The 17,024-nt window shown below is 36.6% G+C and overlaps 1 protein-coding gene across 2 annotated transcripts in view; it reads right to left on the reverse strand.

Moving 5' to 3' along the window:
• The window catches only part of SEMA3C (semaphorin 3C), a 125,484-nt gene that overhangs the window by 25,426 nt on the left and 83,034 nt on the right, over positions 1–17,024 (reverse strand). For both annotated transcript variants that reach the window (XM_065837713.2, XM_071803485.1), the window contains exons 7-12: positions 14,951–15,070; positions 12,811–12,953; positions 10,675–10,789; positions 8,603–8,672; positions 5,751–5,895; positions 741–963 (exon numbers count right to left, since the gene is read on the reverse strand). In XM_065837713.2, coding sequence (XP_065693785.1) covers positions 741–963; positions 5,751–5,895; positions 8,603–8,672; positions 10,675–10,789; positions 12,811–12,953; positions 14,951–15,070 — 816 coding nt within the window. The remainder of the gene's footprint in view (positions 1–740; positions 964–5,750; positions 5,896–8,602; positions 8,673–10,674; positions 10,790–12,810; positions 12,954–14,950; positions 15,071–17,024) is intronic.

Consider the following 17,024-nt stretch of genomic DNA (forward strand, 5'->3'; position numbering starts at 1 on the left):
TCACGTCTGAATAAAAAAATCAGAACTGATCAGTATGAGAATCACTTGACCTGTTCCCTGAAGACAGCGTAACACCACATTCAAATTTGATGTAAGTGGAAACAAAATGTAGGTTATATTAGACAGAAATTATTTTAGAATACTTGGATCAAAGGCTCTGTGTCCACTACTGCTAGGACTCCAACTACTTGTTTCTTTTTCTCTGCTAAATATTTCCATATCTTTAGTCTTTTTTTTTTTTTTTTTTTTTTTGGTGGAGTTGTAGAATTGCCATTTCTGTCTTTGTAACATCCTGATCAGGTTGTACTTTTCTTCAGAAGTAGCTTACACAGCATATATTAAATAATGATGCTGACAGCATACAAAGCAATACAAAGCTAGGTTTTGGTATTTTTACTTATGTTAGGGAGCATCAAATTCTAATGTGGAATCATGTGGCAGAAAAACCATATTCCAGAGAAAAATAGTTCAGATCAAATACAATATACACTAGTGTTGAGTTCTGTCTCAAATAATATTGATATCAATATATTGCATTTCTTGCACATAATTGATGTCTATAAGAAACATAAAAATGCACAGAAAATAAAAAGAACATATTTTTTTAATTTCTATAGACATTTTTTAGACAGCAAATATGTTTAACCAAACATTTCTGAAAGGTATAAGATGGACCGATCTGAGCTGATTGGAAATATTAATGCGATGGAGGAAAATGACTGTTGATAAGCTTGTCTTACCTGTTCCAAGAAACAAGACATGGTATCTTCCGTCAGCAGCATTCACTCGATCCACAGCAATCTTTGTATACTTGTAGTCGGCTCCTATCCGAATGATTAATGGCCTCTTGTGTATTGGGTAAATGGGATTAAACATCAATGGGTGATTCCTGATGAAGGTCACAACATCGTCTGGAAACTCTTTGGTTGTCCGCATATTAGGTGTGAAGGCTCCTCCTGGACACTGTTAGGAACATGCACAGCAAGGCTTAACAATACTGACCATCCTTCAGAGAGTTTTCATCTCCTAGTAGTTTACAAATATTGACAGACAGTTGACAAAGCAAGTTCCCGAAAGAGCACTTCAGATTCTGACTGAAAGTAATTATGTTCCAGGAATGGGAATGAAGTGTTTGAATAGCTATGCTTTGAACTCAGATAAAGCAAACACAAACATATTTTTGCACTTTCAAAACCCATCTTGATGGCAAAGATCCATACTTCTGGACCTATTTCCACATTCTTTATGTTCCCAACTGCCTGTTGAAAAAAAATCCAAGTAACTGGTATGGAAAGCTACCAGACTCTTGCAGATGGTTAGTTATAGATTTGGTACAAAGGCAAAAGGTGAAATCTTATATTAACTGTAATATGTTCAATATCCTTCTAGTAATTATGTTGATTATGAAATTATAAAAGAGTCTGTGGCTCATCTTCATTTGAAAAAAACAATGATAGGGAGTTTATGTGGGAATCTCATGACAACTCATTTATGTCTGAGAAGGCTGACCATTCACAGGATCTTGTTCACACTTTACCCTCCGCAGAGGTTACTCAATACTCTGGATGCTTCCTTAAGTATAAAGAAGAACCAGACTAACAATCAGCCCTGAGGCATTCCGGACCTCATGAGGAAATAAAAGCAATCTTAGGATGCTCAAGTGCTTACTGAGAGTGAAACTAAAAGAAGACTGTGGGAAGAAATTCAGGAGCTATGTCAGTAACTGGTACAATGTTCTGGATGTACCTGTGCTACTTTACATTACTTTTTTTTCAGCCATCATTACCACACTTCTTCTTGTGGCTTCTGAACTTTCATTTTACCCTTTAGCAGATTACTGAGCTGTGAAACGTTCCTTGCAGTATTGGAGCTATTCAGAAATATTTCAACACAGTATTTTTCCAGCTGGAAAATGCTGATTTGTTCAATATGATACATTTCATGGCAACTTATTTATTTTGATGAGGAGCATTCTTACATCTAGGATGGAATTTCTGGTCAAAACCAGACACAAAAATAGCTAGTAGCTTAGGGAGAGATTTACCTCACCTGACTTCTGCTGTCTCCAAGTCAGGCATTTATTCTTAGCCATACAGATTTCCCCTGTAGTCAGTAATTCAGACTGGATACCCTGCTTTTAGATAGCTAAAATTACATAAAATGAATCACACTCTGAGAGACTAGGAAACTCGCTGTGGGTATATGAGTCATGTGTTCAGCTACCTGATGTGAGCAAATGTTAGAATCTGGGTCTTCACCTCCCAGAGGATCCCTTTAACCACCAGGCAGGAATGTACATTCTTCCCTTGCTGCTAAAAACTGTTCCATCTTCTGCACATAATAAACTATTCATTGGGCAATACCAGCAACAAAGTAGAGATGGGACTGCACCCTAATTCCAGGCTTTAGAATCATCTTCTGTCTCAATTAAGATTTAATTATTTATACAAAGTTGAATAGGTCTGGTAGGAATTCTTTAAAAGAAACTGCTCTGGAACAGTTACCCTCAGGAAGAAGAACCAGAACTCAGCTCAGGTATAGGTCTCTTTTTCCATCTGGCATCTTTGACAATTAATTCTTCTGCACTCTTATTTATCCTGAGAGATTTTGTTTCATTCTTGTTAGAAATGACACTACATGATAGCCCTCTAGGTCCTCACAAAATTGAATTCTGACCATCTCGCTTGCTCTACTCTTTCCCTCTATGGCTTTTTCATCCAGTCTTCCAGGAAATGTGTGGAACTGTCTGCTAAGATTAGCAACGAATTCTGATAAAAGAACTGTCTTCATAAATCTGTAGGCTATTGGCAAGAATATTTTACTTGGTAGTGGTTTGTCAGACCCCAATTCCTCTTCAGAGAGATTCTGTTTCATGAGCAGTTCAAACTACACTTTCCTTTCCTGTCCAGTTCAGTGAAAAGACTTTCTCTGATACTTTCTGTCCTTCCATTCTTGACTTGGAGATCATAAGACCTTCGCCTGTGACTTTCTGAAAAAATGTCTGTGCTATGGCTCACCTCAGTATGACCCTAAAACTTACATTATATTGTTCTTATGAGCAAAGCCTTGACAAACATCTTTAATCAATTAATTCTTTCGCTATGTCCCATGTAAACCAACGATGAGCAAAAGATGTTACTGAAGAATCCTGTAAGCTTGCCCTTTCCGGGAGGGATTGAATGTGTATCCTTCACACCTCATTCAAGGGCTTGGCTACATCATAATTATGTTCACAGTTGATCACCACACAGTTAGGTTGCAGAGAGAAACAGAATTCTTTAATTTACAGCATATTCCCCAACATGCGTAGTTACAAAAACTATTTCTGCAAAGTCTGAAAAATTGAAACTATCCTCAAACATCACCGAATTTAGTAGCAAGATGCCAATTATGTAATTTTTTCCCCTTTCTTTTTCCATAAGTAAGTTTTGCTCGTGGAGAAATTATAATAAAAAAAGGTATTTAGTAAAGGGCAGCCAAACACCGTGGAGCTGATTATGGCCAAATGAACATATTGCTTTATTTAATCCTACTGAAACTATATCTAAGCCTTTTCACTGCTTATTCAATGTACTCCAACATCTCTGCCCAGAAGTTTAGTATGAATATCTCTTTAGGCAACTGTAAAGTAGGAATTTCCAAGTCATATAAAAAGGCAACCCTGTATAGTCCAGCATCCCAGAAGTTGCAAAAAACCTGCATTCCAAGGGAAAGAGCCTCATGTTCCACAGTCTGCAAGCATGGCTATTCGAAGTCAACCTCTGAACACAAATTCTGAGAAGCAAAAAAATTCCCACATCCTGATTTTTACAGATGATTTGACACAAGTGAAAAATAGTTTGTGTCATGCACTGTGTCACTTTTTGGCAGTGAAATAAAAGCAAAGCCAAACAGGTCCCAGCTAAGAAAATATACCTTTAAGATATTGTGTTGTGACTGAATTGTCAGGAAGCACAGAAAAGCCAATAATCGGAAAACCAGCAATTATCATCTTAAAAGAATCTCTTTTGGCTTTATTTTTTGTGTGAGGTACGATCTAAGAATTTATCTTCAAATTCAGAGCTCATTGGCATATCTGAAAAATCGAGATAATTTCTGTCATCATGTTAAATCCGAATCTCAATTTTCTTTTTCCCTTTTCCTTGTGCTGTCCAAGTTCTTTAGGCCCATCTGGAATACCTCATAAGGCTCCATGAGGTGAACCAAGAATAACATGGCAGTGGTTGAGGAAACACATGCAAATACAATATTCTAAAGCAGCAAGAAACTGTGAAATGTGACTAATCACAAGAGCCTGAAACTTCCTGTTTAAATGGACCATTTATTTTCTATTATTATTTTTTTTTTTTAAAGTTTAAGCTTAAAGCCTCAGTGAATTAATGAGATTAGAGCTGTATGAATTAATTGCAAAGCATTAAACCTTAGTGAAATATCAGGTATTGATTAGCTAATTCTAGAGATCTGGGAACATGAACTCCTAAATCTTTTAGTCAGTATTAACTGCACTAAAATGTCATGAAGAATTGTGTGAACAAGGAGAGCTATTCCATGTATCTGTGCATTAGTATATGACAGAGAATGATCTGCAGCACAAAGATGAATATAACTGAAACACTAACATGGTTAATGGTTCTTGCAGTGACTTTTAAAATTAAAATAAAATTTAATTTCCTGTGATAAATGAAAAAGCAACAAAGTATTAATCTAAAAAAAATCATAGCTACATTGTTGAGAGATGATCTATGATTCTGTGTATACTTATTTAATTCTGATACTTAAGAAATTGCAAGAAGACTTCATAGGAGTCAATAAAATGCCACACTACCGTACTTCATTTAGCAAATATGGATTTAGAGAAGATTCTAGAGATAGTTCATATATTCTTCATTAAAGCTAGAAAAATTAGACTTCATCCTTCTGCTATATCTAAATTAAGAATAGTAGAAATAAGTAAACAAATAAATAAAGACAAAAGTGCATCAACAGTAATTTATATACACCATAAAGGTGATTAGAAATTTTGTTTAAAATCTTTCACAGGACATTTTTGTAGAACCTGAAAACAGAGCTAGCTCTAAAGGTGTACTGAATTTATTGGAAGATTATTACTACCTATGATAAAGTGAAAGAAAGTCCTGAAAACTTTTCGAAGCATACAAAATGCATTCTAAACAAGGAGGATTTCTATGAACTGGTGGGCATCAAAACTCATCTATTTCAAGGTCTGTTGTCTAAGATTCAGTGCCTGACAGGGTATTAGACCTAGTCAAATGGCAAGTCCCAGAAGCCTTGTCCTCCTACTACATCTTCCAAGTAACCCAGTAGAGCTGCAAAACTTTACAGAACTATGGAAAATTCATACAGACTGAAGACAGACTTAGAGATATTTGGTTCCAGACTGCAGAACACACAACAATGTCCTTGTATGCTTACTTATTTAACCATCTTTCGATCAAACACACACACAAAATGTAAATGCACATGCAAACATATGTCTGCCATCTAATGAAATAATTCTTGCAACCTTTTCAGCAGAAACAGCAAGAGTGATTAACATTTTGTTTCTTTCTAGAATATTTCCAGGTACTACGTGATTTGCATGGCAAGCTGCGAAGCAAATAAAACTGTTCTGAACAGTAACTAAGCGTCATAGTCACGTATAGTCCATTCTCCTAGGATAAATAATATTTATTTATGTATTAAACAAAGACAAGTAATTGGCAAGCCTGCATAAACATCTTCGTACTTACAGTGCCAGGTCGTGGGTATGGAATTCTGCCCTGATATGGAATCAGTTGGTGGTTTGGGCCCTCCTTGTGTGCAAATGGACCATTGAACACGGTCTGGATGTCTGATAGATGATACACACACACAGCTGAGCCTTTAAATATGGAGCTGGAAGACAGTAGCAAAAAATATTGCAACATACCAACTTTTGTATAGCTTTTCCATCATTTTGCATGGCCCAATGATGAAAGATACCTCTAAAATAATATATTTAATAGAATTTAATACTTCTGTAGCATGGATTTAATACATTTAGAATCAATTATTCTAGCTTTCCAACATACACTATTACTCCTTAAGACCTAGAACCTTTCTGAACAGTGAACTGAAAAAAAAAAGAGGGAGGCAGAATAAGAAAATTTCCTAATGTTAAATATAAAAGAAATATAATCTGGCCTCAGTTAAATCAATGGCAAAAATATTGCTGACTTCAGTGAGACAAGAGTTTTATAAACTTTGTACTGCCAAGCTCAGCACAGGTTTCCAGAACTCCCTACCCGTATATTAACCACAAGACCTCCACAAGCCTCCTAAAATACATGGCTAAAATATTAATCAAAACATCCAGCACCATTACAATTAGCTAGATTTTTATAATCTGTTGGCAGCTTTTCTAAGCAAAATGGGCACAGGTTGTGGCTTTAAAGCAATTACTCCTATACAGTCCTCAAATCCACCCACAAAACTGATCTTAGAAAGACCCTTTCAAGAGGGTTGAAGTTTGATGCTTCCTGAGGAGAACCTGGGGGGTCACCTATGAGAAGAGCATATTTTTCCACCGCTCCGGGTTCAGCAGTGGTCTCAGATGTCTCTTCAGCCAGCACAAGCCTGAGTGGCCTCCATCACCTCATGATGATTAGTGCACTAGGAAAATAATTTCCAGAGTGACACTAAAGCTGACTGAAGTTAATTAATTCTTTTCTTTTTTTTCTTTCTCTCACTTCACGTGAGGTTTGGGATATTTATCTTAACAAAGCGGAAACTCTGGACAGTCTGAAATCTGTCTGATGTTAACTGTAGGATGAAGATAAGCCAAGTGACCCTCTGTTTTCAATTGAAAGAGAAAAAAAACATTCCAGAAACAAACTGAAAACATTAGGCATAGTGTCTAAACAAGGAAAGTGTTATCCATGTTGCTCTCAGCTATATATGGATTAGCAGAAGGAATCTTTTAGATGTATTATGGTATTTTAGTGGAAATTTTAGTAGGTATTAATAGGTTTTAAGAAATGTATTTAATCTTTCCAGATGTTTTATTCTAGATTTACAGCAGATTATGCTTCCAAAACAATTTGTTTCAATATTACTTGGTTTCCTTCTGTATGGTTTAGATAAAAGTACTAATAGTTACTATTTGCTTGGACGTTTCTCTCTTCCTGCTGTTATAAGTTGGAGGTCTACAGAACTGAAGATAAATGAATTGCTAAGAAGTAAAAATAATTAGGATCACTGTATTTAACTAGGTAACGCATACAATCTACAGCCAAGCAAAGAGAAAGCAAGCATAGACCATGTGGTTAATGATATCAGAAATGCATGAGTGTAAAAACTCCAATAGAGAGAGAAAACAGCTTGATAGCCAGGAAAACGTGAAGTTTTCTCTTTGTTGTCACCTTATATGGTTCTGTGATTCAAACCTCATTTCCACTGCAGGAATACCAGGAGAATTAGGTAAAAGTGTTTCCAGCTCAGGCATGTTGCATCCGCAACCTAATCATAAGTGTGGTTTTACTGCTAAACATAACCTCAGCATTTTCTCTTTTTGTGCAGTAGGAATAATAAAATGTAGACGGCACCAGATGTTTACTAGTTATGGGATTCTCTTTTCACCAATTAAATATCATAAAATCATATTTTCCTGGCTGGTTGACACATTTGAGAAAGCAGATCCCTGGATCCACGTGAAAAAAGAAAGAAAAGTTTATCGGGAAAAAAATATTTTTTTGTGCAAGGAATCCTTTACTGGAAATTGCCATTAAAGGAATTACTAGTAAGAAGTTAAGTAAATTGCTAATTTGATCATACAAATGAAATTAAATTTTAAAACAAGCAAAAAGACCTCTTTGAAGGTAAGTAATAACAGCTAAATAATACAGGATAGCATATCAGAAATCAATGGTGAGGGAAAGAGAAAAGTAAAAAAAATAAAAGTAAAGCTGGCGGAATCTGTTGGTCCACCTGTTGGTTTATCTTTGTGGAGAGTTTCAGCATAGTCAGCCATATCTGGTACGTCCACTGCCCTTGGGAGCTCACTGAATGCTTTCTAAACTGGAAAGTAAGTGAATACTACAGACTGATAATGGGGAGCTTAAGCCTGCGAGGAGGTGATCAAATGCCATATCAGCTTGTCTTTTCATAGCCAACTGAAGTTGACATGGGTTATTTGCCATCTGTGCGATCATCTGCCAGCTGAGACACTGGAAATGATTTGTATGAATTCATGTAAGAATTCCCGGTTTGATCCTTTGGGGTGCTGGATGTCCTTCAGGAGGTGTTAAGTGCTCTCAGATGCCACATGAGTTCACTGTGTTGAAGTCATTTAGCTTTCCGCTGCTGACGGAAACATGTGGCCCCCCACAGAAATGTCTTCCCAGTGCCAGCTGACAGTGTGTCAGGGAGCAGTTTGTTCCAAGCAGCAGAGCTCTAACACGGGTGTCCCAGTAACGATGCTTAGACCGCTACTCCGGTAAAAAATGGCCATCGCAGGCATACAAAATCGCACAGAACAGCCTTTACCACAAACCATCACTTTTGGTTTTCATGTAGAAAACTGCTCAGTTCAGAAAGGTAATTTTTAAAATATCTCCTCATTTACCTTGATGTTGTAAAAATTCCATACACAAGCGTTGTTCTGGGGTTATCTGTCTCTAAAAGAAACACATCCTCTGTAAGAAAGAAAAGGAAAAAGAGAAAACATTTTGAATGTTAATAAAAAATTATTTCCCAGTTTAATGTATGATTTTATTCCTGCGGAAGCCAACAGTAGTTGTATCTCAGACTTGAATGTGAAAAAGCGGACTTATCGTATGAATGGACCATATGCATAAATATAGCACTTGAACATTCAGAAACAGTTTTGGAAAGGAACTCCACGCCATCTAGTTTTATGAAGACAAAAGGTAAAGATTTTCAAACATGTTCAGGATGCACGTCTCACATTTCTCTCAGCTGGATCTCATTTCAGCAGGTTGCTCAACAGTAGGCAAACACGTAAGTTGCAGTAGGTCAAAGACAGAGAGTTCTGACAGACAGATGTAATCCAAAGCAGGACAATTAGGTGTTTTATCATCTCGTACACACTCTAGATGCCATCAGTAGCTCATTTTCAACACAATATGAATGAGACACAGCTTTGCAGTGAAGACACAGAGAGATGTAAATCTCCCAGCTTCTGTTCTGTAGGGATTCATTGACTGCACAATGCAAAACTGTACCTGCTCACTGAACTGAATTTGCACACCATTACATCTTTTTTACCCTTCAGTGAAAAACACTTTAATTTCTGACAGTTTTTCCTTACAAATGTTTTTACTAACTCTAATCAAACTACCTCTTAAATTTATTTTAAAACACATAAAAAAACTGAATTGTTTGAGCTTTTTGTCATAAAATATGGTCTTTCCATTAATTTATGTGGCTCCTTCATTAACTCTCTGAAATTTTTAAACATTCTGTTAAATATATCAGAAGTAAAAGACTTCATCATGAAGGACTGGCAGTGTTACACACTTCTGTATCATACATGAATTTCTAGCTGTAGTTGTATTCTTAGTCTTTGCTACAGGATTGTGCTGGGAGCCCAGCATGAGGACATTGTCTCCTATTCTAGAAAACTAAAAGCAGTTATCCTGCAGTTTTGTTGAAGAAGAGTGGGCTGGTAAATCACAACTCTGAAAGAAACAGTTGCTGTGGCAGTGCCAGAAGGCACTGGGAACTTTTGAAATTCAGTCCTCCCAGCACCTGGCATATTTACATAGTTACTGCATTAGGATCTGCTCACAGGCCCATCATGTTATATCAAAACTTCGAACCAAAGCAAGTGCATCAGATGTTTGTAAAGACATAAAGCAAAAAATACTCAAAACCCCATTTGACACAATGAGAATCAGGAACAATGACAGAGAAAAAGGAGAGAGATTACAATGGAGAGAAAGTCAGAATCAGATGCAGCCACAGTGTGGGGCCCATTAGCTATTTAAATTATTTATATTTACACACATCCCAGATCTTCCAATACCTGCATTTAAAACTATAACTTTGTATGTCACAGCTGTGGACAACATAGAATTTGAAACTTTCTGATAATGTTGTTTGGTACTTATGTATCAAGATATGCATCTATTAATTCCTCATACAGCTTGTGACTGTTGTATGGAATATTCACGGAATATTTACTCAATGTATTATTGCTAGTGCCAGTAACAGGATTTATTAGTATTATCTTGAACTATCAAATTGAGGCCTCTACCCATTGATCAAAAAAAGAAAAACTGTATTGCAGAAAAGCTGTATGCTACACAGTGGTATAAGAAAATTTTTCAAAGGGATGTATGTTAAAAGAGCCTCTGTCATAATCCTAACTAGGAACAAAATAACAATAGTCTTCACTTCCATGTTCTCTTCCAAATATTAATTCTTTACATATATGATTTCTTTACATAGTCAAGATTACTTTTATTTCAAAGATAATGATAATTACCAGAGAGATTTATGAATAATATTTTCATTTCCTGTCATAAAACTGCAAGGGGAATTTTGTCGTGAATTTCTACAAGGCCAAGATTTTACTGTTAACAACTTGACTAAAGAGTTGTATGAACATCAATAATTAAATATTCACAGGCTGCAGGATTTAGATAGAACTTCTAAGAGATTTTCTTGCCATACCTAATTCATCAAAATATGTTTCTGTTCCATCTTCATCCATTACTGAGCATACAAGTCTTGCTTTCAAGAACGTTGTCCACTTGTTCACAAGGCTACGCTGACCACCTGTGTCATTCTGGAAAGCAATAATATTTTCAGAAAAAAAAAAATACAACACAGTGAACATTTTACTGGGCTTTCACACATTTTCTTCAGGTTAATTTGACTCATCATCTCAAGAATTATGCTGTCTTATTTATTATTAAAAATTAGATATGCCTAAACAAAATCCCCTAATCTAAACACTCCAGTAAAAGGAAAAACAAGAACTAGTTTTCTGAGCAGACCTTCTGTGCTGGGCTAGCAGGCTTGGGAGGGTTGGGCAGTAGATGTTGTGCAGCAGCACTGTGTGTAGGTATGACTGGGAAGCACTATGGAGACCTGTATCGTTTCATGACATCTAGAATGAAGAAGTCCGTGATACCTCTTAAAGGGCTAATAGTCCCATGGGAGGATGTATCTTCTAATCCTAGCAGCAATATAGCTGTATCTGACCTAGTAAGCCATGTGGGCCCATGAGCTGGATGCTCTGAACCGAATTCAGAAATGATGGCTAGCATGGGCCAAGCTGGGTTTGCACTGTTGCAGGTCCTGCTAGCTTGGTCCAGAGCTGGCCTGGCCACAGCTCGCTCAAGGATCTCCATCTCTCTCCAGTGCAAGGTGGAAACAGCAACTGCTAAACCAGATGGTGCAGCTCCTGCCTCATTAGATAAGTGCCGTATCTTCCCAACTGCGTAGCACAATGTCACCCAAGGAAAGGGAAAAAGGAAATGTAGAAGCTAGGCAAACTTAATTTTGATGTAACACTGTGCATGCTTCACTGGTGTTCCCGGAGCTGGTAATCAGACTTTTTGAGTGACCCGTAAGGTGTCTTTTAGGGGGGTTTCTTTTGGTATCATTGCATAAACATATTTGGCCAGTCACAAAGGTGTTGATATATGAACATTTGAATACAAGTTTACAAATATGGCTGGCTCAGATTTTTTTTTCATTGGCTTTGGGATTCTGCTGCTGGCTTCAGCATAAGCCTAAACAGGCTGAGGCCTTTCAGAAATCATCTGGACTTCATTATTACAATAACAATAAGAATAACAAATAGAGCTATAATTGTGTGAAATGTCATCTTGCAAAATACTCAAAAATGCATTTGGACACCCTCACAAAAATATAGAAAACAGAAATTATGAAAGAGATCACATGTCTCACCGCATTGCTAGGGAAGGAGTTTAACACAATCCCAAACATGTCCTTACACCTATGTACAACAACACAAAGCATCGAATTCTAAAGAAGACTCAGATGAAAGACAAGGAATACAAAAGCACTCACAACTACCTTCCTGAATCTTTCCAAAAGAATGAATGTTAAGGCTAGCAGTAATGATGCACTTACAATTTTGCTCTGATCAGAAGAAAAAATCTATTTCAACAGAAATATTAATAGCTTCTTCAGTAATTTTTCAGCTACAGTTGATATGTTCATATGAAAAAGGAAACAGAGACAATGAGGAGCACTGTGATCATAAATTAAATACTGCACAGGAGTAGCCATATTTCTTGAATTTAATTTTCCTGTGCACATTTGTTAAGTTAGGCTCACACATACATCAATGCAAGAACTCAGAAAACACAGATATTGTAAAAATGAAAACAATATTTGAAAGTTAAATCAACTGATTTAAAAGCTTTGCTCTGATATTTCAATGTGTTTCGAAGATTTTGAGTGTTTGTGTGTTTATGTGTGTGTGTGCACGAAAGACTTCACTGTTTTATTATTCCTTTTTTTTCTAAGCAAAGAATATACTTCATTCATGCAAGGATGGCAACTTTGGAAATTCAACACTGGTAACTCTTCCAAGTCAGTCAAAGAGATAAACAAATTTCTAAATATCTTATTTTCTGTGTCATTATAGGTATAGCCAGAGGTACATATGTTCAGACCCTATCTGAACAGCTCTTTTTACTTATGAATGTGGAAGGTAAACCAGGAAATTTGTTTCAAATTTAAATCAAAGGCTTTTCAGTCATTTAATCTTTTAGCTTATCATATCACACTAGCAGCTTGTCCCAACAACCTGGCAAACATAATAGTTCTTACTGGGCATATTCTTGCAATCATTGAATGAATTTGCTTTGTGCTGCCACTGTTGTCTGTGAGTCTCTCTTTGAAGAAGAAGTAGATTTTGGCATCATTGGGGTCAGTGCCATCTGGGATAACATGAGCATCCACAAAAATAGGCTCTGAAATGAAACAGTATACCAAAAAGATGAAACCAAAAGATGTATCAGTATAAGCAAATAATTATTTGACAGTTACAGACTGCTTCAAGGAAATGCTACGTAATGCATATAGAGGCACTGCTGTGGCAGGTTAGGCTACATGCTCTACCCTCACATGTGGATATACCAGATTTCACCAGGTAAATGTCTTCTTGATGTCAGCCTTAAGTTTCTGCATCCTCATATTTTATTCCACAGCAGATTTTCAGAAAAGTGATTCAAGTACAGAAGCAATAGTATTAGATTACTGCAGAGATTCAAAGACATGGAGGAATAAGAGGGAAGAACCACCGTGTTATCAGGGGCACTTAAGGAAAGTCTCATGGAGGTTAAACATGAAGGCAAGGTGCTGAAAGACTCTTTAGGAAAATAATAAACAAGGTACTTTAAAAATTCATGAGAGGACAATAGCTGTTGATACACTGAAAAAGGAAAGCAAAATATGCAAATGCTTCAACAGCATTTGAGTTAATATCAGAGGTTGATAAACAAACAAAATACTGTAAAGAAACACTGGTGTAATATGAAATGTAATGTAATTTATAATAAAATGTACATTATGACATGAAGTTGACTATGTACTAGTTTCTTGCCATCCCTTATTAGACAGCCAACCCTGTTGGTGTCAATACCTGCAGGATATATGTTTTTGTTAATTTCCTATGCTAAAATATAATGGATAGTAGTGAGAGTGCTCAGAAGACCTTCTCCCTTCTCTGGAGGAAGAAGTTTCCTGCATGGAGGCTGTGTCTTTTCAATGATCATACAAGATTGCTTGATCAGTTGAAATCCAGCACAAATCTTCAAGCAATCTGATACAAAGGTTGGATCTCTAACTTTAGACCGCAGCATTTTTCTATTCATGTGAGCCCATTCTCAATTAATATAACAAGTGTCATGACCCTGGCTCTAAAAAACATGGAAATAAATTGTGCTTGTCAAGTACCTGTTCTGAGTATATGTAACAGGCAGATTTTTCAGAAATTAAACCTTTTAATGGTTCTATTTTCCTAACTCAGTTTAGGGTGCATACTTTAGGGTGTGAGATAAGTGTAAGAATATATAGCAAACAGAAGAAAAAAACAGAAAACAGACATAGTTTCCCATTCATAGTGAACTGAATTTATCCTGATTGCAATCCTGTGATTTCCCTGTATTCACAGTCATGCAGGAATAACAAGAGTTACCCTAAAAATAGTCGAGACAAAACCACAATAATATAACTTTTATACCTGAAGGCTTTTTTAAACTGGAACTGCTGTGTTAGTTGCTCTGTAACTTTTGACATCTCTCTCTGCTCAGAGGGTTGAACACCATTTTAATTCAAAATAATTTATTTGGAAGAAGTCTTCTTACTAATAAAGTCAGGGAGAATTTTCACATTGATTTCAGTGAAGCCAAGACAAATTAGTTTTTCTACTGTGTTTTGCTAATTTATTTCTTACCACTGAAATAAATGGTAATAATTATCACTGACTTCTCTGATAATGGGACTGTCTTCTGCACATATTTTGAATGCAACTGGTGGTGAGTCTTCTGTATAAAGGTGGACCAGCCTAAATTAAATGAAGTTGGTAATTCATTAGAAAAAAGACTTAAAATCAAGCAGTCTAATTTAACGCAATGTCTGATTGGAGGTGAAGAAGGCTCTTCTGCAGAAGTCAGACTGTCTGACCATTTGTCATTTGGAAAGTTTTATATACATTCCCTTGAATAGCTTGGTTCAGCCTTAATGCAAAAAAAGGCCATCAGGCAGGGTAGTCTAAGAGGTTGGCTCATGTAGTGAATCCTTTCTGGATTTTCTACAATATGTATTTACACACATTTCTTCATGGTTCAACTCCGTAAAATAAATTCAGAGAAAAACTCTTTGAAAGAGGAGCTTTTTATTTTAAACAAAAGAAAGTAGAATCTCTGTGAAAACCATTAAGAGCTCGGGTAAAACAAAGTCATCTCACCACTCAGCCACTTGGAGTTGTGCTGGTCGGTTCGCACTGCATTCCTCCTAGTCAGGCTCCGAAAAATGGCTGCATCCGTCCCCATGAAATCAATATACATCCCTGAAAAAAGCTCTTCATCTGCAAAGATTGAAATGAAAGGGAAAAATCAAATGCATTGTTATGGCTTTTGGGAAATCCATATTATCTGTTTTTATTTTAAACTCGACAGTTCTTTAGTTACACAGGAGTCTATACAGATAAATATTGGGTCACGGGAATGAGGATTTTCTCTGATTTACAAAGACAATATAGAATGCATAAGAATAATCAGATTTTGCTTAAAACTATATAATTAACAGCAACAGCAGAACTGTACATCAGATTAGTATTATCAAAAAGAATCACAATTCAATTTTTTAAATAAGTACTTCAAAAAGCTTCTTTTGATATGGGAGTAGACAAAATGACTGGGTTGAATTTATTGCTGGTGTAAACTGGCACACCATCTATTGCAGTCAACAGATCAGTGCCAATTTTTAGCAACAGTATTTTCAAGGCTGCCTCAGGCAGCCTCAAGTGACTTCATTATTGCAGAGGCCAGACAATCATATTATTGAACTTTATACAGAGAAATAAGGAGCAACAATTATCCCCTTTTATGTACTTGATTCTAACTATAGGGTCATTATGCTTGAACAGAATCAGACACGCAACTCTTAGATTAACAGAACTACGAACTGCAGTTCCCTGTGCAGGGCTGAAAACTCAGGCCAGCAGTCAGGATGTATATCTGTGTTTGTGCGAGTCTGTGTGTATGCAAAAATACACGTATATATAATTATAATTCTAATTACATATACTACTATCATTTTCTACTCTGTGAATAACCAAGCAATTTCCACTGACTAATGACAATGAAACCCCAGAGCAGAAAACAGTAGCTAAAATAAACTCTCAGAGTGGGAGTGGTGGCTGAATACATTCCAGTACAGCTGGGTCCTTTGATTGATGTTTTTGTCTGGATTCCTGGACTACCCATAGAGTGTGGTCAAGCTGGCAAGAGTCACAGGTTCAGAAGCACTTCAGGCTATTTTTATGCTCTGTGTGTGTGTGTGTGTGTGTGCATCAATATGGAAGACTATTGGCTCATGAGAAGATTAAAACTCTGGAGATTTTGGTTTTTACTGCTGGCTAGAGCCTGAGCTGAACCCCTGCAGAGCAGCCAGCAGCCACTCTTCTGCTCTCATCTCTCCCAGTGATGACAAGATTCATACACAGGGGATTTGAACAATGCTTTCACTGCATGTTTGTGAAGCATTTATGTCCTGAGCATGTACTGACAGAACAATGTTAGATCTATACTGATTTATGACTGATTTTGTATACTGGTCTTGTTGTCTCAATTCATCAGAGCTTTATCCTTATGAAATAGATTGGCTGAAAGAGATCATGATTATGGTTCACCCTAAAAGCTATGTACAGCCCCATGCACATACACATGCATATACACTTTAACAATTGTACTACACTATGTCATTTTAATCCTATTACATATCAATGTTATTAGTTATGTCTTAAGCATTCCTAGCGTCTACTTGCTAATCATGTATTAGATGACATCTGTCAACTCCACATCCTTTGGGTTAAATTCTTAAATTCCACACAGCGCTTGGTCTGCCCAGCACAACCAGTTCACATTACTTCTCTTTGTTATTGGGGGAATTACTGAATTGATGAGGTATGCCTGCTTTTATAAATATCTCAGAATCTTGGTATGGAGAGAGACATGTATCCTGCATGTTAGTTGTGCCAAGCTTCTTCAAAGCACATTTTTCATTGCTTTGATGCAAAAAGTATCTTTGTACAAAGGCAAATTGTACCAAGTTCAAATTTGTTTTTATAGCATCAATTTCCTTTGAGGGATGAATCAGATTTCCTGCTGTATTCTAGGTCAGTGATGCCCAAAATTGTCCAGAAATTGCAGTTATATCTAAAAATGATTCTAATGTTGTTGAAGAGTTACCCAGTCTGGCAGTATTTCCCATCTTCTGAAGTGAGGAGAAGGAATTCCTCCTGCAGAAGAGTGCTCAGA

The sequence above is a fragment of the Patagioenas fasciata genome, chromosome 1, assembly GCF_037038585.1.
Source record: "Patagioenas fasciata isolate bPatFas1 chromosome 1, bPatFas1.hap1, whole genome shotgun sequence".
In the NCBI taxonomy this organism is placed as follows: domain Eukaryota; kingdom Metazoa; phylum Chordata; class Aves; order Columbiformes; family Columbidae; genus Patagioenas; species Patagioenas fasciata.